A 19161-nucleotide genomic window follows, 5' to 3' on the forward strand; every position below is an offset into this window, starting at 1 on the left:
CCGTAGACGCCGGGCCTGCTCTCCTGGTGCAGTATCTTCGCCCTTGGAAGGTTTTTCGTATACTGCTGTCCGCGACTTGTCAGGAGCATTATTAAGTGGCCCCCTTTGAATGAAATAAACGCACAGCGCCTTAGTAACCATGGTAGAACGTGACTGCCTGATGTCATGCCATGAGGATTGTTGGATTTGCGTCTCGTCCACGTTAGGTTGGGTTTAGGTTAGGTTACAGCGTAAAAGCAAAAAGCGTAATAAAACTAAAAGCGTAAGCACTAAGGGTGTTAGGGTGGCGCGGCATATTCTGACAGCGGTTACGCCGTGCAGATTATTGTCTTTGCGTCTCGGTGACATTCAGTTAGGCTAACGTTAGGGTAACGTTAGGTTAGGCAGTATTAGGTTAGGGTAGGTTAACGTTTGGCTAGGCTAGGTTAGCGTAAAAGGCGTCACGGTGGCGCGGCGTATTCTCACAACGGTTACGTCTTGAGGATTATTGTCTTTGTGTCTCGGCCTAGTTAGGTTAGGTTAACGTTAGCTTCCGTTAACATTAGGTTAGGTTAGCAGAAAAGGTGTTAGGTGGACGCAGCGTATTCTCATAGCGGTTGCAGGGGCGTCGAGCGTCACCGGTGGCCTTAAAGGCACACCCGTTCAACTGCGGTTGCTCAGGCCCTCTGCTTCCTAGATTTTCAATATATGTGGACCGGCCTCTTCCACGGTCCCTACCGCTCCTTTGGTAACATCTGCGAAGGTATTTTCCAGATACATCACCGTAAAACGCGCGAAAAGTATGATCCGGCATGACTGACTTAGCACGAGCGCCACAGGTGCGAGAGAGAGTGTCCGACACAGCGATCGCCAAATGGGGCGTCAGCCCTCACTGCTTCACCTGTTTCAACGCGCCAGCAGCCAGCGTCCCAGCGTAAACTCGACCCTACTTTGCAATGGCGGCACGCCTAGGAACAAACGCATACAGCATGCGCAAAGAAACTTCTCCTCCGTAGTGCATAGGCAGAGTCAGATATTCAAGATGCGAAAGCCCCCACATTGTATCTCTCGCACCCTCTCTTATCCGCGCATGCGCACAAACGCTCTGTGCCTCCTGAAATGCCGAGTCCTGCTGTACTTACCTCCAATTGTAATGTCGCAGCCCGGTATTGCACTATCTTCGGGATCGGCACAGGTGTTGGGAGAAATTATCGTAGACGTACGCAATTTTTTCTAGAACCTAGCCATAAACAGCTTCGTTGTGAAAATTCGGGGGTTTTGCATGCCAAAACCACCATCTGATTATAAGGCACGCCGTAGTGGGGAACCCCGGATGAATTTTGACCACCCGGGGTTCTTTGACGTGCACCTAAATCTATATACACGGGTGTTTTTGCATTTGGCTCCTATCGAAATGCGGCCGCCATGGCCGGGATTTGATCCCGCGACCTCGTGCTTAGCAGTGCAACACGAAGAGAGAGAGAGAGCAACACAAAAGCCACTAACCAACCACGGCGGGTGAGAACCTTAGTTCTTAAATGGTAGATATGTCGTGTTGAAGTACTGCCCGTTACAATTATGTCGCCTGTTTTTTGCATAGTATTTTTTTCTCTCTATATATTATATATCATTTATCCTTTCTTTGCAGCGTACGCGCATTTGGTTACTGTAACGTACCGTGCTGAGTTTCATTCGGTGACATATTCGCTGAAACGTCTGCGTCGTGTTGCAGTTGATCTCTGGAACTCACTTCTTATCCTTTGAGCTTGTTTTGTGGTCTAGTTGCATAACTGTGCTCCATATTTTCTAAATACGTTCTGAATGATGCAATGTGTTCATTCAGCGCATGCTTAAGTTTATAAAATGCTTCAACGATTTGGCGTTGTGGAGAAGCCGATGGTGTTACTCGCTGAAGTTTGCAATTCTAAATCAGTCAATCAAGTAATCGATCCGTTAATCACAGCTTATGAGAACCATTGAAGTATAGCGTGCATTACAACAATGCACGACTAATTCCGTACGTAAATGCTACGGCGTTGTATTTGCGACTAACTATAACAAACATCTATGCTGTTTCTTGATACACCTCCACTGCAGCGACCTATTCTCTGTGTATAAATCTTATTCTAACTTGCGTGAGCGTTCAGTAGGGTGCTCAGTTTCGCTTGTCGAAAGTGAAATTGGAATTGTCCTCCACCAGGCAATTGCACGATTTTCTGATCCCATTATTTTTTTTAATTAAGGACATGCCCCCCTCTCTTTTTTGAAACTCCAATCACTGTCACGGCTTTTGGTGCATGAACGTACGTGTGCTTTGTCTTTTTAAATGTGGAAATTTGTCACATATGAGGACCTTGACGAGCCTTTTGCTATGTAGCCTTTTCAGGCGGCTTGAGCGAATACCTATTTAAATGTCGATATCTCCTCTGAAAGTCAAAGAGCAGCTTTCAAAGCTAGTATAACCAACATTACTACAGAATGATGCTCACCCATTTGGAGCCGTTGTGTCTTTGTTATTATTAATAATTATTCCCAGAGACTGAGGCACCCCGTAACATTTCATGGATATTTTATGTACCGAATGTATGTACATTTCACTCGAACGAGGCGTATTGTAAAACAAATTGCTGAGGCGAAATTTCGCACTAGGTTGAGACCACATTTTGGGTGTAGTACTCAGGCGCTAATTGAGTTCATTATTGTGAAACATATATCCTTTTGTTTGCCCGACTTCTTCTGGCTACTTCGGCATTTAGTAAAGCTCGGTAAGACCTCAGTAGTTGGAATATAGGGCCGTAGCAGGCGGCTGCAATACCTTATGTGTTTCTTTATGCTCATACCACTCAGAACTGGTGTTTATCAAGTACATTCGCAGTCGTACACGTCGACAGCTACTGAGGACTACATTTATCACGCGCCTTTTTGAGCTGATAATGCTGCACAGGCGCCTTTTATTGTTCCCGTACTCTGAGTGTTACGCACTCGGCTTGCGAAAACCTTTGCCTATACCGTGTTTTGAGAGCGCGTTAAAGAGGCGGTCGAAATTAATCCAGAGCTCTCCTTTGTGGCGTCTCTCATAACCCGTCGTGCAGTTTTGAAGCGTTTATTCGCACAATTTAATTTTTTTATGACTCATGTGCGTCAGAGTGGGAGAATGAACAATTTCGAATTACTCTGCGCATAGTTCGAAGCCAACTCAGAAACCTGCTCTGTTTTCCCCCCTTTCACTCTTTAGACTGCAGCTTTCACATAGCTGTGTTGTATAATTTATATGACGCTTTGAAATTGCACACAATGCGACGGTTCCCCTTTAGCATTGCTAGATTGATCGGAACTGTGAGGCGGTCAGTGAACTCCAGACTGCCACCTTGTGTGGGGCGGTGTCCAAGCCACCCTTCCTGAGCTGTGCTATCGGCCGCGCTTGGCTCCAGCGAAGCTGTCATATCCGATTGAACCCGAAAGTGCACGATCTCTTTGCCAGCTGCGGCTACAGCTATAGTTGCAGGGAGTACCGCCCTCTTGTAACGCGGCACGTGGGGTGATGTTATGGTCGGTGGCCACGTTCCTGTGGTCGAGCAAAAGCGCAGATTTTTGGGCTCGCGTTATTCATAGTTGACGCAACATCCGAACGCGCACTCGCGATGACCAGCCTTCATCGCGCACTCGCGATGAAGGCTGGTGCTTCCACTTTCTGAACGCTCGATAGCACTGAACCTCTGTCTTCCTTCTCATCCAGTAGCCCCCTTTCCCCCTTACTGAGTGCAAGGTAGCCTTCCGGGCTCAGCCTGGTTAACCTCCCAGCTTTCAATGTCCTTGCCTTTCAAGCCTTGTCCTCTCTGTATTCCTTCTTCTGTGTCGTCACTATTGGCGCTTCACCTATTGAAAGCTATGCACCAACTAGCCCAACAACGTGTTTTACTGCAATAACCTCCCAGCCTGTCTCTTATAACCCCTATTTCTCTCTCTCTCTCTCTAGATCGCGCCGCGCTCATAGGAGTACACAAAGTTCAATGTGGCAACACGGAACAAACTATCCTGTAGGAAGAGGTCTGTGTCTATCCATTGGTAGCGGGATGGAACTCTATATATAGCTAGTTACTGGGACAGTCTATACGATTTGTGTAGGATAATAGAAGGACGCGCAGTTGCCTCCACCGGTGCCTTTACAGAAGAGCATAACGTGAGCGACTGAATCACTTGTAAATTATTTTATTTCAAAAATTCATTTTACCTTTCTCTTCATCTTTACATTTAAGATCTCTCACCCGCACATATATTCTGCATCTTAATTTGCTTATAACATTATTCATTAAAAATAAAACTCACATACACACACACACACTTGTAAAACCCGCTGGTTCCCCCCTAAATCAGAGATCAGTAGTACACCCCCGGCTTCTTGGCCAATCCACCGTACAGGGTATGAGTCGTTGTCATTAAAACAGAAACATTCACTACGATGTCCAGACGTCACATGAACCAGCAGCGTCGAAACGCGACGTGCCTGTGCCGCAAACTGGCTGTTCGCGGCGGGCGATTCGATGTCGCTGAATCATGCTGCACGGCTACACTCTCAAAACAGTTGCACCCTTTGGGGTGTATATTTGACACACAACGATAATCGCCATCTGTCTTGCCCGCATTTCCTTTCTTTAACGCTGCTAGCCCGGTACTTCCAGGTAACGAACGGCATGTGCATTATCAGCGTGACAGAGCATTCTCTACAGGAAAGTAACGAGTGCACCGTTTTCAAGAAAGGAAATGCGGGCAAGACAGATGACGATTATTGTTGTGTGACAAATATACACCTCAGAGTGTGTAAACTTTTTTAGAGTGTATAGGTCACGAAAAGTATTGACTCAACCTGGCTCGCTCGGTCGCTTCGTAAGCTGCTACTGGTTGTGAGAGCCGATGTAGCAGCGTAGTGAATGACAAAGCGAGCCGGAACGAGTGCTCGAAACGTTGCAATGTCTGCCTGCCACGTGATCACATACTGCGACGTGACGTCATAGAAACGGAAACGGCACTCTGCTCGGTATCCACTTCACCGAACTTGGTGAGGCTTGTTGCATTTAAAAAAAAGATGTCCAGATCTAGTGACTGACGCATACAAGGAGGACAAAATGAATGTGTTATACACCACTCTCAAATATACACAACTGACTCGTAAGTAGCACTTCTGCAAAATTTTCGTAAGCGCTGTAACAAAACTTTCACGAAAGTTGTAAGCTCATATTACATGTGTCCGCTTTAGGGGCTCTAGCAGATGAAGTTTACAGAAACGGGGTATTTGCTCTTGTTGCAGAGTTAGGGATTTGTAAGCTTTGTACTAGCACTGTTCTTCTAACTTGACGTTTTTCGCCAATTTCTATCTAATGTCACAAATCACCCATAAATCAAAATTCTAATACTACTGTTGCTGAAATTTACCTTTTTCTCTCAAAATGCGACAATTTTTCTTCAAATCAGTCCAGCGGTCGCCTCGAAGGACAATTTATGCGCTTTGTATTGTAATAAAGAAATCGAGGTTGGCCCCAAGGCACGCCATTCTTGGTCTGCTAACTGAATCGACGATCTTATCCTTTGCGTGAACTTTACATTATAACAGACCATGCCCGGTGGTGTCAGTGGCCAGTAACCTTAGCTCAGATACGTTCTTGCAGATTCGATTTAAATTCTTAAAAGCACAGTTTTTCAATTCAGGCAAAGAGCGAGCAAGAATCGAGCAAGAATTCTGCGCGGGCTCAGCCAGTCGCCGCTGCGTTATAAAACATTTCATTAGCTCTTACATCACGTGCACCGTCACAATGGAATTGCTTACCTGTTGCGGCAGCTACGGATGCAGAGAACAGTGCCACAGCGCCAATGGTTTGCTGCCAAGGGAAGAAGAAAATAAAGAAAAAATATATTCTGGGGTTTTACGTGGCAAAACCACGGTATGATTATGAGACACTCCGTAGTGGGGAAGCGTGAAAATTTTGACCACAGCTGGGGATCTTCAACGTGCACCCAATGCACGGCACACGGTCGTTTCCCACTAAAGGAAATGCGTTTGCTTAGTTAAAAAAAAAAAACTGAAATTAAGCCCACGCATGTTGGCTCTTGACACTCCCTCTTCTTTCTTTTTTGTCTGTAAATGTACCAGATCAATTACATTTTGCGACGGCCTAACCTATCGAATTCCACAAAGAGGCGAAATTATGTCTTTCATATAAAAATAATTGAAGTGCTGTAAAGGTTGCTTGACACTGCCTGGTAGCTTGCCGCTTCTCAATGAAATAGGCAAGCGTATACGCTGTAAGCTTCAAAAAAAAAAGGGGGGGGGTGGCAAGTTTTACTTTATAACACGTTTCGCTATGTCGAGATAACCACTAAGCAAGCGATTAGCGCGTTACAACAATTTTCATAATCATTAACAATTTGGGTGCATGATTACTTGGAAGTCATGCTGAGAAGATTGTCGCTTTTCAAAGCAAGCCCCCAAACTCTAGATATGCGCGCTTTCTTTTTGCATGCCGGACAGATAGAAAAAATAGAAGAGTCACCTGCGATGGCTAGCGCTACTGCGCTTTTCCTTACAGAATCTAAACGAATGCCCTGCTCAATTCTTTTTTTTTTTGTTCCTACTTTTAAATTAATTATTACTCATTCAATATGACCTCCTAGATTTTATTTTAACAGGTAATTCTACACTATTCAATGCTATTCCCATAGATATTAGGAAACTTATGCTCCATATTGATTTGGAGAGAGAGAGAGAGAAAGCGTAAACTTTTATTTCAAATCAACAAGATTTGAGTCCGGCGTCATTTTAGTGGGTCTGGGCACCCGCCGCGGACGCGGTTCCGAGACTTTGTCTCGAAGCGGCTTCCTCGGCTCGCTGGACGGCCCAGAGTTTGGAATAATCCACCCATTTCTTGGCCAATCCCCCATCGTGGGTAGGAGCCACACGTGTCATAGGCTACAACAACAACAACAACTACTAATGCTGCGCTTCTTCATGAGTGCGAGTGGGCTGTGTGAACCTTGTCGACGACGTGGTGGCGTCCGCGCCCTTGCAGGCGTTCGCCCCGTCCCTCCCTTCCTTTCTCTCTCTCTCTCTCTCTCTCTCTCTCTCTCTCATACACATTTTTCTATTCCCCCATTTCTTTCGCCCAGCACAGTATGGCCAACCAGACGCCTTTCTGGTTAAAATCCCTGCCTTCTCGCTTTAACTTCTCCTTCTCTCCCTTCGTGGTCGAATACATGAAGAGGCGGACTATAAATGTTATTCAAAAGACTAGCGCAAATTAGCAGGGACACAGACAGAGAAAACGACAGGACGAGTGCTAGTTAGCGCTCGTCCTGTCGTCTTCTTTGTCTTTGTCCCTGCTATTTCGCGCTAGCCTTTTGAATAATGATGACACACCAACTAGCCCAGCTTTCTGCCTTGAGGACTATAAGTGAACGAAAATGGGCCATGTTGTACTCGCTAAATACAAATCCGTTATTCAATTTTTTTAGGGCACATGTAACTGCGGAACGGAAGCCGGGTGAGGCAGATATGAGCGGCTATTCTGAGATTAATGCAGGCTTCGGGATGGATCCACTCAAACGCAGCCACAAAATGCATGCTTTTTTAAAGAAGCCTCTTTGAGGCCTTTCGAAACAAATGTAAGTGTAACACCAATGTATACTATATCGACTCTTGAGCACGAATATCGCGAAGCTGGCGCATCTAATGAAGTTTGATAAGTAGATATACCGTTATTACAGCCAGACTTCAATTACACACTTGTCACGCTAGAATGTAAACTAGAAGTAAAAGCTGAACAACACAGAGTTATTGTCTGGCTATCTGAACATAGTTGTTTGTCATTCGTGTATCCTCCATCTCTTCAAATGATTTACGAGAACTGGAGAGGCTGCATGATCGGCCATAGAAAGCAGCGAAAGCCGCACCTAGGACTCGCGAAGACTCAATCTGGCAATCTTTTCTTCGCATGACATCGCCTTGCTGCACTTTTTCAGAATAATAGTGTTCCTTGAGTCTATCCTGCATTGCGTCGTGCCCCTGTATGGGTGGTTTGTCTTCGCGTGCTTTCACCATGTATTTATTTATTATGCATGTACTGCAGACACGTGGTCCGTGCTGGGGGAGCGTAACTTTAAAAAAGATCACCGACGATTACTATGATCCCTAACGCGAAATTTGAGCGCAGCTCTATACGTGTTTTCATTTCACGATATATTGGCTGGCGCGGACCATCTATCTCATGCGGCACGTTGCAAGTGGAGCAAAGTTTTCAACGAGAGATCGGGAAAGGCAGCGCATGGGGGACCTGCGGGCGCGCCGGTTTAACCGCACATGCTCGTGACAGAGGCTGCAGGCGTGCATGTTTTTTTGTCGAGAATTAGAGCACCCGTCCTAGTCGGTGATTCAGATTTATGCATTGCTGTGATTCTAAGACAAGAGTATACCTACGCCAATGAACACGCAGATAAAAAAAAAATGTATTGCAGCGTAACAAGGCTGGAGCCAACGTGCCGACATGAGGTCGAAGGCTGCTCCCTTGTGGAAACGTTGGCTTCAGGCTTAGGCTTTCTTCGTTCGCCCATTGTCAATATCTTTGTTTTGCCTTTTAAGCCTCAGTCCCAGAATCAATGGACGTTCGTTAGCTACACTACTCTCCTTAGCTGAAGGCTGTCCGAGGTAGGACAGTTTCAACTACTAACAGTAGTCGAGGAAGCTGGACATTTTATATGTCCGAGAAGAGCAAAACCTAATGATTTGTTGAGACATTTTCGACGCTGTCTGGCTGGTGCTACGACTAATAGATATAAGTAATGAAAAGATGAAACAGTTAAGGAAAGGTTAAAAGCAAAACCTCATACTTTGTTGAGACACTTCTGACGCTGTCTGACTGGTGCTGTGTAAGGAATAAGGAATAGAACATAGGCTATAACATCCTACATTCCTTACATTCCTTACATTACACATACACTGTGTAATGTAAGGAATGGAACATACACTGTAAAAAATCGAACAGTTAAGGCATGGTTAAATTTAGCAACAAATTGTGTGAGATCTAGGCTAGTGTTCATTTTATTCAAGCGCACCACAGGCTGGTTTGACTCATGAATTCGAAAGAATGAACGCTTGTGTACCGATCAAGCAGACAGCCAATTCCATTAGGTCGGCTAGAACAATATAAAATACTGTTACAATGGAACGTCAAATTTTGTGTCACTACACGGTTGGTATACCAGATGCTATACAAGTCTCAATAGACGCGACCCATCGCTGCACTCACCGGTGAAAAATCGGAACTTGCACTACGACATAGGCGTGTTGCGAAAGCGACAATTTCAAAACGGTCTTATTATACGCTATTATCTCGCTAGCTCTTTCGAATATACATATAGAAAATTACCACTGTCTTTAGACTATCTGAACAATTACAGTCAGCTGCCAAGGGCTGCGTTGCTGAGGCTCACAACTATATATATATATATATATATATATATATATATATATATATATATATATATATATATATATATATATATATATATATATATATATATATATATATATATATATATATATATATATATATATATATATATATATATATATATATATACATATATATACATAACTTGCAGTTATACATAACTTGCATAACATACATATACATACATATAACTTGCAGTACCTCCTTCAAATAAAAAAGTTTTTTTTTCATTAAGCGTGGTCAACAGGTACAGGGTAACATGTTTTCTGCCAAGCACAAATGCCTTCAGACATTCCAGCTGTCAAAGATAACAGAAAAAAACGTATATATATATATATATATATATATATATATATATATATATATATATATATATATATATATATATATATATATAGTTGTGAGCCTCAGCAACGCAGCCCTTGGCAGCTGACTGTAATTGTTCAGCTAGTCTAAAGACAGTGGTAATTTTCTATATGTATATTCGAAAGAGCTAGCGAGATAATAGCGTATAATAAGACCGTTTTGAAATTGTCGCTTTCGCAACACGCCTATGTCGTACTGCAAGTTCCGATTTTTCACCGGTGAGTGCAGCGATGGGTCGCGTCTATTGAGACTTGTATAGCATCTGGTATACCAACCGTGTAGTGACACAAAATTTGACGTTCCATTGTAACAGTATTTTATATTGTTCTAGCCGACCTAATGGAATTGGCTGTCTGCTTGATCGGTACACAAGCGTTCATTCTTTCGAATTCATGAGTCAAACCAGCCTGTGGTGCGCTTGAATAAAATGAACACTAGCCTAGATCTCACACAATTTGTTGCTAAATTTAACCATGCCTTAACTGTTCGATTTTTTACAGTGTATGTTCCATTCCTTACATTACACAGTGTATGTGTAATGTAAGGAACGTAAGGAATGTAGGATGTTATAGCCTATGTTCTATTCCTTATTCCTTACACAGCACCAGTCAGACAGCGTCAGAAGTGTCTCAACAAAGTATGAGGTTTTGCTTTTAACCTTTCCTTAACTGTTTCATCTTTTCATTACTTATATCTATTAGTCGTAGCACCAGTCAGACAGCGTTAGAAGTGTCTCAACAAAGTATGAGGTTTTGCTCTTCTCGGACATATCAAATGTCCAGCTTCCTCGACTACTGTTCGTAGTTGAAGCTGTCGTGTACAAATGTCTTCAGACATCCCAAAACGTATATATATATATATATATATATATATATATATATATATATATATATATATATATATATATATATATATATATATATATATGTACGTTTTGGCATGTCTGAAGACATTTGTGCTTGGCAGAAAACATGTTATCCTGTACCTGTTGAACGCGCTTAATGAAAAAAAAAATATTTTTTTTATTTGAAGGAGGATTGTTAGGCGAATATGAGTGATGTGTGAGCCTCAGCAACACAGCCTTTGGCAGCTGACTGTAATTGTTCACATAGTCTAAAGACAGTGGTAATTTGCTATGTGTATATTCGAAAAAGCTAGCGAGAGTTTCGCTGCGCCCAGAGGGTACCCGTTGCGGCGATTTTGTGTTCTGTTTACTTACGCTGAGAAATAAGTAGATGCCGCAGGCACCCAGGCCTACTTTGTTCCCGTATCGAAGGCGCAGGTACTGCAAAGAACAAGAACAAAAAAAACAAAAACATTGTTCAGATCCTCGCTGCCTGCAGAAAATTCAGACGAACGTTGGTAAATCAGTTGAATGACACGCCCACTGAAAGACGCTGTTAACGGCCATTTCGTACAGATACGCATATATAACATACGCTCCTGCAACCCTTACTCGGAACAGAACAACGACCGCTTTTTGGAAAACCAGAGTAGTTCGGGGCAATTTCGGGTTTAAATCACGTGCCGTGGTTGCCACTGTGTATGTAGAGTTAAGTTGAGTATAGCAGGTTGCTGAATTTTTAATAAGTATGGAGTATCTTCCGTCAACATGCACTGATCCAGGGCGGCACGCCAGCCCGTCGTCCGTGGTGTTGCCAGACGAGGCGTATTACAGCGGATATCCGATCAAACGTCGGAACATAAAACAACTGGGCTGAGAGAGCGTGGAGTGTGGTTCAACGTCCCAAGCAAAACACTGAGCTACTGAGCCGCAGCAGCTGGTCCGGAAAGGGCACAAAGAAAAGCAGTGATGGCAGCGTCAACAACGGTCACGTGGTGCCACAACATACTGCACGAGACACTTTAAGACTATTGAAGTGGCCTTAGAAAGCACGTCACACTGATAACCACGTTTTCATCTTGTTTAATCACAAAATTAGAGAGAAAGAGAGAGAGAGAGAAAAGAAAGGAGAAAGGCAGGGGCGTTAGTCAGAACAAGAAATTCAGATTGCTACTCTACGCAGGGAGGAGGGGGTTAAACAGAGAGAGAGAGAGAGAATGCACACGATCACAGCCGTTCACAAGCACATGAGAGCAGTTGACAACTAGTTGGTGCCATCGCCGCTGGTGCAAGTTCTTGGTCCTGAATAATTGTGCAAACATGCATTGGCAACCTTCAGTTGCGATGGCTTGGGAGGCCGGCATATTCCAATATGATTTGTTTTGACATGGACCCGTAATTAGTGAGAGCTATAGCGCAGTCGTCAGCGGTCGTCTACATTCACTGTATCGACGACAATCACAGAAGATGTGTTCAACGGTCTCATCGAGATCACAGTCATCACAAGCAGCGTTTTCAGTTATTCCCATACGGAAGGCGAAAACAATTTTGCTAAAGCTACTCAAGCAGGTTGATAGTTATTATGTTTTGCGCAATGTTTGCACATAACATAATTGTACATAACTGTTGCAGATAACATAATTGTAGACCTTAAGGTGGATTATTCAAACAAGCGGACATTATTTCCACGCAAAATCAAAACACATATCAAGCTAATTAACAAAAGTTAACAAATTACCTTCTTAATAATTACTTGCTACACATATTACAATTTACGAATTGTAGTCTGTGGGTTTGCAAGGCGTATCCACCTGGAATGAATTTTTAGAATGATGCCAGTTTGGAGATATATGCGCTACCAAACTTACAGTAAAAATGCACTATTGCTCCACTTACTTTTTTTCACACAGCGCATTTTTATGCATCGAGGCACAAAAGTAACTGGAAGGCCCATGTATTTCGTCCCACATTTAGGAGAATAATATTTCGGAAGTGGTGTCATCCTAGAAATTCATTTTATATGTATACGTCTTGCAAGCTCACCGTCTACAATTTCTAAACTGGGATATGTACAGAAGAGTAATTAATTAAATAGCAAATTAGTGATCTTTAATTTATTAGTTGAATGTGTTTTGATTTCTCTCGCTATAGTAACATCCGCTTCTTCGAATAAACTTGCTTTAAAACAACAATTATGCTTTCTGCCACAGGAGATTTTTTTTTTTGAATTCCATTAAACTTAAAAATTATCCCCCGTATGCTTATAGCCGACAAAGCAAGCAGCCTGACGTTGGCAGGGTCTAGTACAATGCAAAGATGGTTCGAAGCGTCCAGGTGGTGTATTCGGTATTTCTGAAAACTTCGTGTGTTCCACAAAGAAAAACATGTCTCGCACCAGCACGCGATGTATACTCTATCTGCATCTGGCAGTGACAACGGTATCAATTCCTGCGTGCTGTCTTCAAGAGCTGACCGCGTGCAGTGTTATCGGCGTGCTAGTTGCCCATGATTCCACGGTGACTTGGAAGTCACTGAAATTTTATGTGGTGCCCTTTCTCGGACAAGGTATGAATGAGCTTTCTGATCTCGAACGCCATTTGTCCGTGTGGTCGGCGTCACAGAGATACTAGAGTGTTTTAGTTTGACGTTTTTACGCTCCGCTCAGCGGCTAAGCGGAGCGGAAGCGCGAACGCGCATGCGCCCTCCGCTTAGCCACGAGCGTGCTAGCGGAGCGACAAACACGGTCCGCTTATAGACGACCGCACGCCAAGTTTCATCCTAGACGCCAGCGCTCGTTTCTCCCCTGGCGGCACGATTTCATCTCCAACGGGTGTAAGTTTCCGTCGCCGCTTCCCTTCGCGGTCGCGCCCGCGCTCAGTTCGCGCTGAGCGCGAAACGTCTCTTGTTTGCGACGGCGCCTTTCGAATAACCGGAAATTATTATTGTGTTGTTAACTGTCACGACAGCAATGTAAACATGAAATGGTTGATGCCACCAGTGGAAATTCTGCCGATTCACAAGAAAATGGTACGAAAGAAGCAGACGACAGAGATGGATTACTGCGGTGCGCCGAGCGAAGTAAACAACTGGCAAACGAAGCGAGCTCGTTCATTGATCACTCCTGAGTGTATGACGGTTTCTATATGTAACCCACGTGAATTTAATAATTACTCGGTACATAATCCTTTTATTCATATAAAAACTTTAAGTTCAACGAGCGCTTTTCCTGTCTTCTTTCTCGTGTTTTGTTTGTGTGTGCGCTGCCCAAGAATGGAAACCACGTCTGTTGTATGCGCTAGCAGTGGCCGAAGTTCACGCGTGCCGAGAAATTGAATATGTGCATGATGCATTGAACATGACCGGAGTTCATTCCCGCTTCACCACTGCACCGATCGATCGGGTTACTGGACGATACACACCCGCGTCTTGGTCGCGCCGGCATTGCTGAAGCAGGAATGATTAATAATACTTTCAACTCCCGTCTCTTGAGTACTGTTAAAAAATGGCCAAGCTGTCTACATTGCTGCCTCTATTCCATATTGTAGGAGACGTACTAGTTAAAGTTGTGTGCGAATGTCGTACTTGTGCTATGCAGCGATATATCTTGTTTATTTCCGCACAGTGTCGATAGAAGTCCGTTGTCGCCATCAGATACAACACGGATTTGTAGCAAACATAATGTGAGAAACTGCAGAAATGACTTTAGCTCGTAGGTGCCGTATGTATGTGCCGCATCGTATGTGCTGACGATTTTTCCGGCGGCACATACGATGTCGTTTCCAATTACCTGCTCAGCGTCACTTACATGGTTAAGCAGACGCTGCCCTTTCGCCGCATTGCAGCCATCAAAATAATCGTCAAGCGTACCGATCTTCTTAAAGGCAAATATAGCGTGTGCAGTTTGTTTCACACTAAGGGGAAAACTCGGAACGTATTGCATCGCGATGCGGCAAGCAATGGAGTCGTGCGGCGGCAGCAGCTCGAGCAGGCGCACACGTCTGAGGGGCGGTGTCGTGATCTGCGTCGTCTGCTACGGCGGCGGGCGCTGGCCGCATTTTCGGGAAGCGTGGTACTGTCAGGGGCAGTGCACCGATTTTATCGGTACTGCGGGAACTGAGCTGATATTCTTTACTAAACGTTGTGCGTCGCCAAACTCTGATCCTTCATTGGCGATAATGGAGTTCCACTAACTTCTTTTGACAGCATGGTTCATTTGTTCTTTCGAAAGGCCGGAGTACTGCACGTGTGCACTTCACTGTGTGTGCTACCGTAATGAGCAGCGACAAAACGCACCAAGATGTGCGCGAAACGTGCTCAGTCTTTGTTTGGCTCGAAAGGAAAACAGCACTCAACAATGGGAGTCGAACACGATGAAACAAACGGATACGATTAAATGAAAGTTTTAGGTCCAGACAATGAGCTGGAAGTGATCTTTCTCGACAATCATTCGCTACACCAGACAGACCCTGCCCGCCGGTGGGGAATTGGACATGTCACGCTCGGAACTTCAGTTAGTATCTCGTCATGTCCCCAGCGGCAGCGATGACAGCGCTCATCCTGGAAGCCAGTGAAGTGTAGAATGACTTGATCAGGGATGTGTTCACTCGCAGCACGTCTCAGTCGCTGACGATGGTGGGTCGAAGACTATCCTCGGGCGACTGATAGAGGGGATGTTGCGCCAGCGATACTTTCAACGAGCCCCAGACATTTTAAATGATGTTGGCGCCCGGGGATTGAGGGGGCCGCTCCAAGAGAGTGACTGCGCGCTCTTCTAGCAGTTCTTGCACAGCCCGAGCTGTGTGGATCGGCGTCCTATAGCGTTAGAATATATAGTCGCCTTCCAGAAACGGGCCGTCAAGAATGTATGGAATCAGTACGTCGTCTATGATTGCCCTGCAGCGATGAACTTAGATTCGAGGCGTATCAGTGGGCGTCGCGCAACGCTTAGCAAAGAATACCGGCTCATTTCACGCAGTAACGATGTGATCGGCGCCCTGCACCTGACAGTAGAACGTTTCCCGACAATGCGGCCAGCGCGCGCCGCCGTAGCAGACGACGCCGTTCAAGATCCCGCCCCTCGAGCACCTGCGCGAGCTGCTGCCGCCGCCTGACTCAAGCGCTCGCCGCATCGCGATGCAATGCGCTTCGAGTTTTCCCCTAAATGTGAAACAGACTGTACACTGCCCTTCGAAGGAAATGTCCACGCGCACACACGTAGGCACACACCGCGCGCGGCACGAAACGTGCCCAAACACGCGCAGTGCAGGAGGAAATCAAGGCGGCTCGAACGAGAGATGGGAGAGGGGTACCACCCGGTAATAGAATTTTGCTTCGCATGCGGCGCTCTCAACGCCGGCGCAGCAGCGCCGCTCTCGGTGCCGTTCTTGTCTATAAGCTGCCTGAGCGGAGCGGCCTGCGCAGCACGTTAGCTAGCGCTGGCGTCGGAAAGGATTGGATTGGATGCAGTAAGCCAGCTCGCTGGCTATCACTTGGCGTTCCCCAAGACGGCGCTTTATTTTTCACTGTATAAATAGGACCTGTAACGCATTACAAGCGCACGTCTAGATGCTTCATAGACAAATAAGTTATATATATATACGTTTTACTTTACAAAAGTGATCAATGGGTTTTTTTATTTTCTTTCATTACCTGAATTTAGCCAGAGGACGCTGCAACTACGAAAGGTACGCTCCGCTACACTAAACGTATTACTAAAACGTGAAAATCGCCCGCCGCTCCACTGTCGCTTAGCGGGGCGGCTCGGAGCGGAGCGCACCGTAAAGGCGCTCAACTAAAACACTCTGCTAGCAAAAACTGCAGCGCCGCCTTCGGGTCGCTGAATATCAGCAATCTTCGAGGTTGTTCTTCGCTGAAGAGACCATGTGCAGCGCGAAGAACTGCATATTTGTCAGCCGTCGATGTCGTCGGGTGGTACGTATTGAAAGCGATTGTGTTGACTCTCGCTGGAAAAACTACGGCTCCTGGCAGAACCCTTCAGAGCGGCTGAGCCTCAGTATGAACCATCGGTGTACCTCTTATGAAAGAGGAGCAGAGATAGCTGTTTAGGAGCGGGAGACGAAAAGTCAGATTTTTTGTATGATTCCCGGTATGGTAAGGTGCACTCCAGGTCGAACCAGAAACAAAGGATGAGTCGGTGGCTTAGCTGCAGGACTGACGCTCGATGGAATGTTGGCGCAATGAGCAGAGTTTGCTGCACAGAATGGTGTAGTGAGGCAATATGGCTAGAAAGTAGTCTGGCAGGGCGCCTATAATGTGCACTACCAACTTCCACAGCAATGCGTGTTTGTATGGGGTGGCCCGGGGGTACTTGCACTATGTCTATCGGCCGGCTGCGCTTAGTCGCCGCAGCTGGAGTGAAAGAGGAGATGCGCACTAACCGCCCCCCCCCCCCCTTCTCTTCTTCTTCCTAGCGCGCACACATCTCCCGGCCTTCCTCCCACTCGAGCGCAACAAGAGACCGCCGCATCAAGTGATAGTTCTCGGCTCACGCTCACAAGCATTCGCTTCCTGCGGCATACAGCGCGCAGCTGCGATGCGATCGCACTTCCGTCTTCATATGGAACATCACGGAACAGCGGCGACGGCGGCGGTAATTCGGCTGTGTGTACGTGCGTGCGTATGTGCGTGCGTGCGTGTTTGTGTGCATGTGTGCGTGCGTGCGAGAGAGTGCGTGAAACGCGAACAGCAGCTGTGCGCTCCTCTCTTTTTAATGCGCACTTTCGATGCACCGTGCACGCTTGGGTAAACATTTAGCGTTGATACCAACTCCACGATATTTTTTAATGGGTATTTTCAATAACCCATCGCAAGGAAACAGAGCACCCTGATAAGAATGAAGGCAAACGTGACATTTAGGAATGGATCGTACAGGTATGGGGAAAATTCGTAGTGTATAGAACAAGTTCATCAACGGAGAATCAAAAATTAAATTATGGGGTCAAAAAACGACAATACAACGATACGATTATGAAGCATGCCGTAACGGGGAGCCCTAGATTAATTTTTTACCGCTTGGGTTTCTTCAACGCGCACCTACATCTAAGCACACGGGTGTGCTTGCATTTTGCTCCCATCGAAATGCGGTCGCCGTGGCCGGGATTTGATCCCGCGATCTCGTGCTTAGCAGCGCAGCACCAAATTCCACTAAGCAAACGCGGCGGGTGTAAAACGAGTATCGTGTCCGCGTAGAATGGACAGCCTCCACGCCTTCTTATCTTGACAGCAGCCAAGTGAATATTTTCTCAGCTTCGGGAATTTACTATTTCACTTTTTGTGAGAAAGCTGCCGCATGTAACCTGTGGTGCCGAGGGTATGGCGAATTGGCTTTGCGATCGATAACTTACAACACTATATGCTATAGCGAAGGAAGAAGCCATCATTTGAGATTTCGCTTGATCAGTTTGCTGATTAAGTAGATTTAACGGCCGAATTCGGATGTTCAGCATAGATGATTATTATATAGATCAACGGCTAAATGTTTCACTTCATTCGGTTGTTATAATTGGTGAGATGCACATAGAAAATAATCATCCGCAATAACATCAAAGATCTTACTTTGACAGATACTGGGCGAATAGATGACAGCAAAATTGATCAGCTCAATAACCACAGTTAACCCGTCAGGTGACATCATGACTGATGCAGTAATTTGTGTAGTGGCTAATCAAATCTATTTTTCCGATGGGGCCAAACAAAGAGGGAGCAGCGCATGTAGAAATCAGCGGCCAAGCTTCAACGCAGGCGCTTGTAACGTTGCAGTGTTAGAGCAATTTCGGACTGTGTCCCGACAGTGAAGTATTGTCAACATATGGCTGTCGCTGGACAGTCTGCAGGATATTGGTGTTGGTGCAACGCCAGTGGCAAGAACCCTGGCGCCGATGTTCGGCTTGCAGAAATCGGCAGGTTATCATGCTATAGTATGGCGACGCTTGCGCGACAAATGCAAAGCGCTCACCGCTTACCATAGCCGCTTGTAATGATACCTTCTCATTTAGGACCTGTGCACGATCAATCCACCGGCTTCCGCCCGCGTTCGGATCCATGTGGACGTGCACAAGGCGGAGCATGCCTCAAAATGATGGTGCATACACGCTGAACCCGCACAAGTGTATCGCACGCGCTCTCCGATTGAACAGCGCGTGGTGTGTGCACAGTTGGCCACCATTCGGCGAAGAAAAGGTGTTCGAGGTCGGCAACTATCGCCAACAGCAGACGACACTGGCGCATTTTTTGTCGATGTGGGATCAAGTTTCCGCGTCATGGCGAAAACGCGGCTCTTGCACTGTCACATTCTGTTCGACTGCATTTTGCTGCATTCGCGTGGTCATCTACGTTGGAAACACTGCACAGTCATCTTGCCTGCTGCCACTATTTAAAAATGTGTTGCTATCGCATCATATCTAAACAACACATATCGCTGTCTGGCGCAGTGGCGCACTTTCTGTAGTTAAGCCA

At 45.6% G+C, this 19161-nt stretch overlaps 2 protein-coding genes across 4 annotated transcripts in view; one reads left to right on the forward strand and one right to left on the reverse strand.

Annotated features, from left to right (window-relative positions):
• Window positions 1-19161, forward strand: part of LOC135914970 (zinc finger CCHC domain-containing protein 24-like) — a 360258-nt gene that overhangs the window by 271906 nt on the left and 69191 nt on the right. The window lies entirely within an intron of this gene.
• LOC135914969 (sodium-coupled monocarboxylate transporter 2-like) overlaps window positions 1-19161 on the reverse strand; it is a 161911-nt gene that overhangs the window by 55196 nt on the left and 87554 nt on the right. For all 3 annotated transcript variants that reach the window (XM_065447908.1, XM_065447909.1, XM_065447910.1), the window contains 2 exons: window positions 11062-11127; window positions 5801-5852 (listed from right to left, as the gene is read on the reverse strand). In XM_065447908.1, coding sequence (XP_065303980.1) covers window positions 5801-5852; window positions 11062-11127 — 118 coding nt within the window. The remainder of the gene's footprint in view (window positions 1-5800; window positions 5853-11061; window positions 11128-19161) is intronic.

This window comes from Dermacentor albipictus, unplaced genomic scaffold (genome assembly GCF_038994185.2).
Source record: "Dermacentor albipictus isolate Rhodes 1998 colony unplaced genomic scaffold, USDA_Dalb.pri_finalv2 scaffold_11, whole genome shotgun sequence".
Classification (NCBI taxonomy): Eukaryota; Metazoa; Arthropoda; class Arachnida; order Ixodida; family Ixodidae; genus Dermacentor; species Dermacentor albipictus.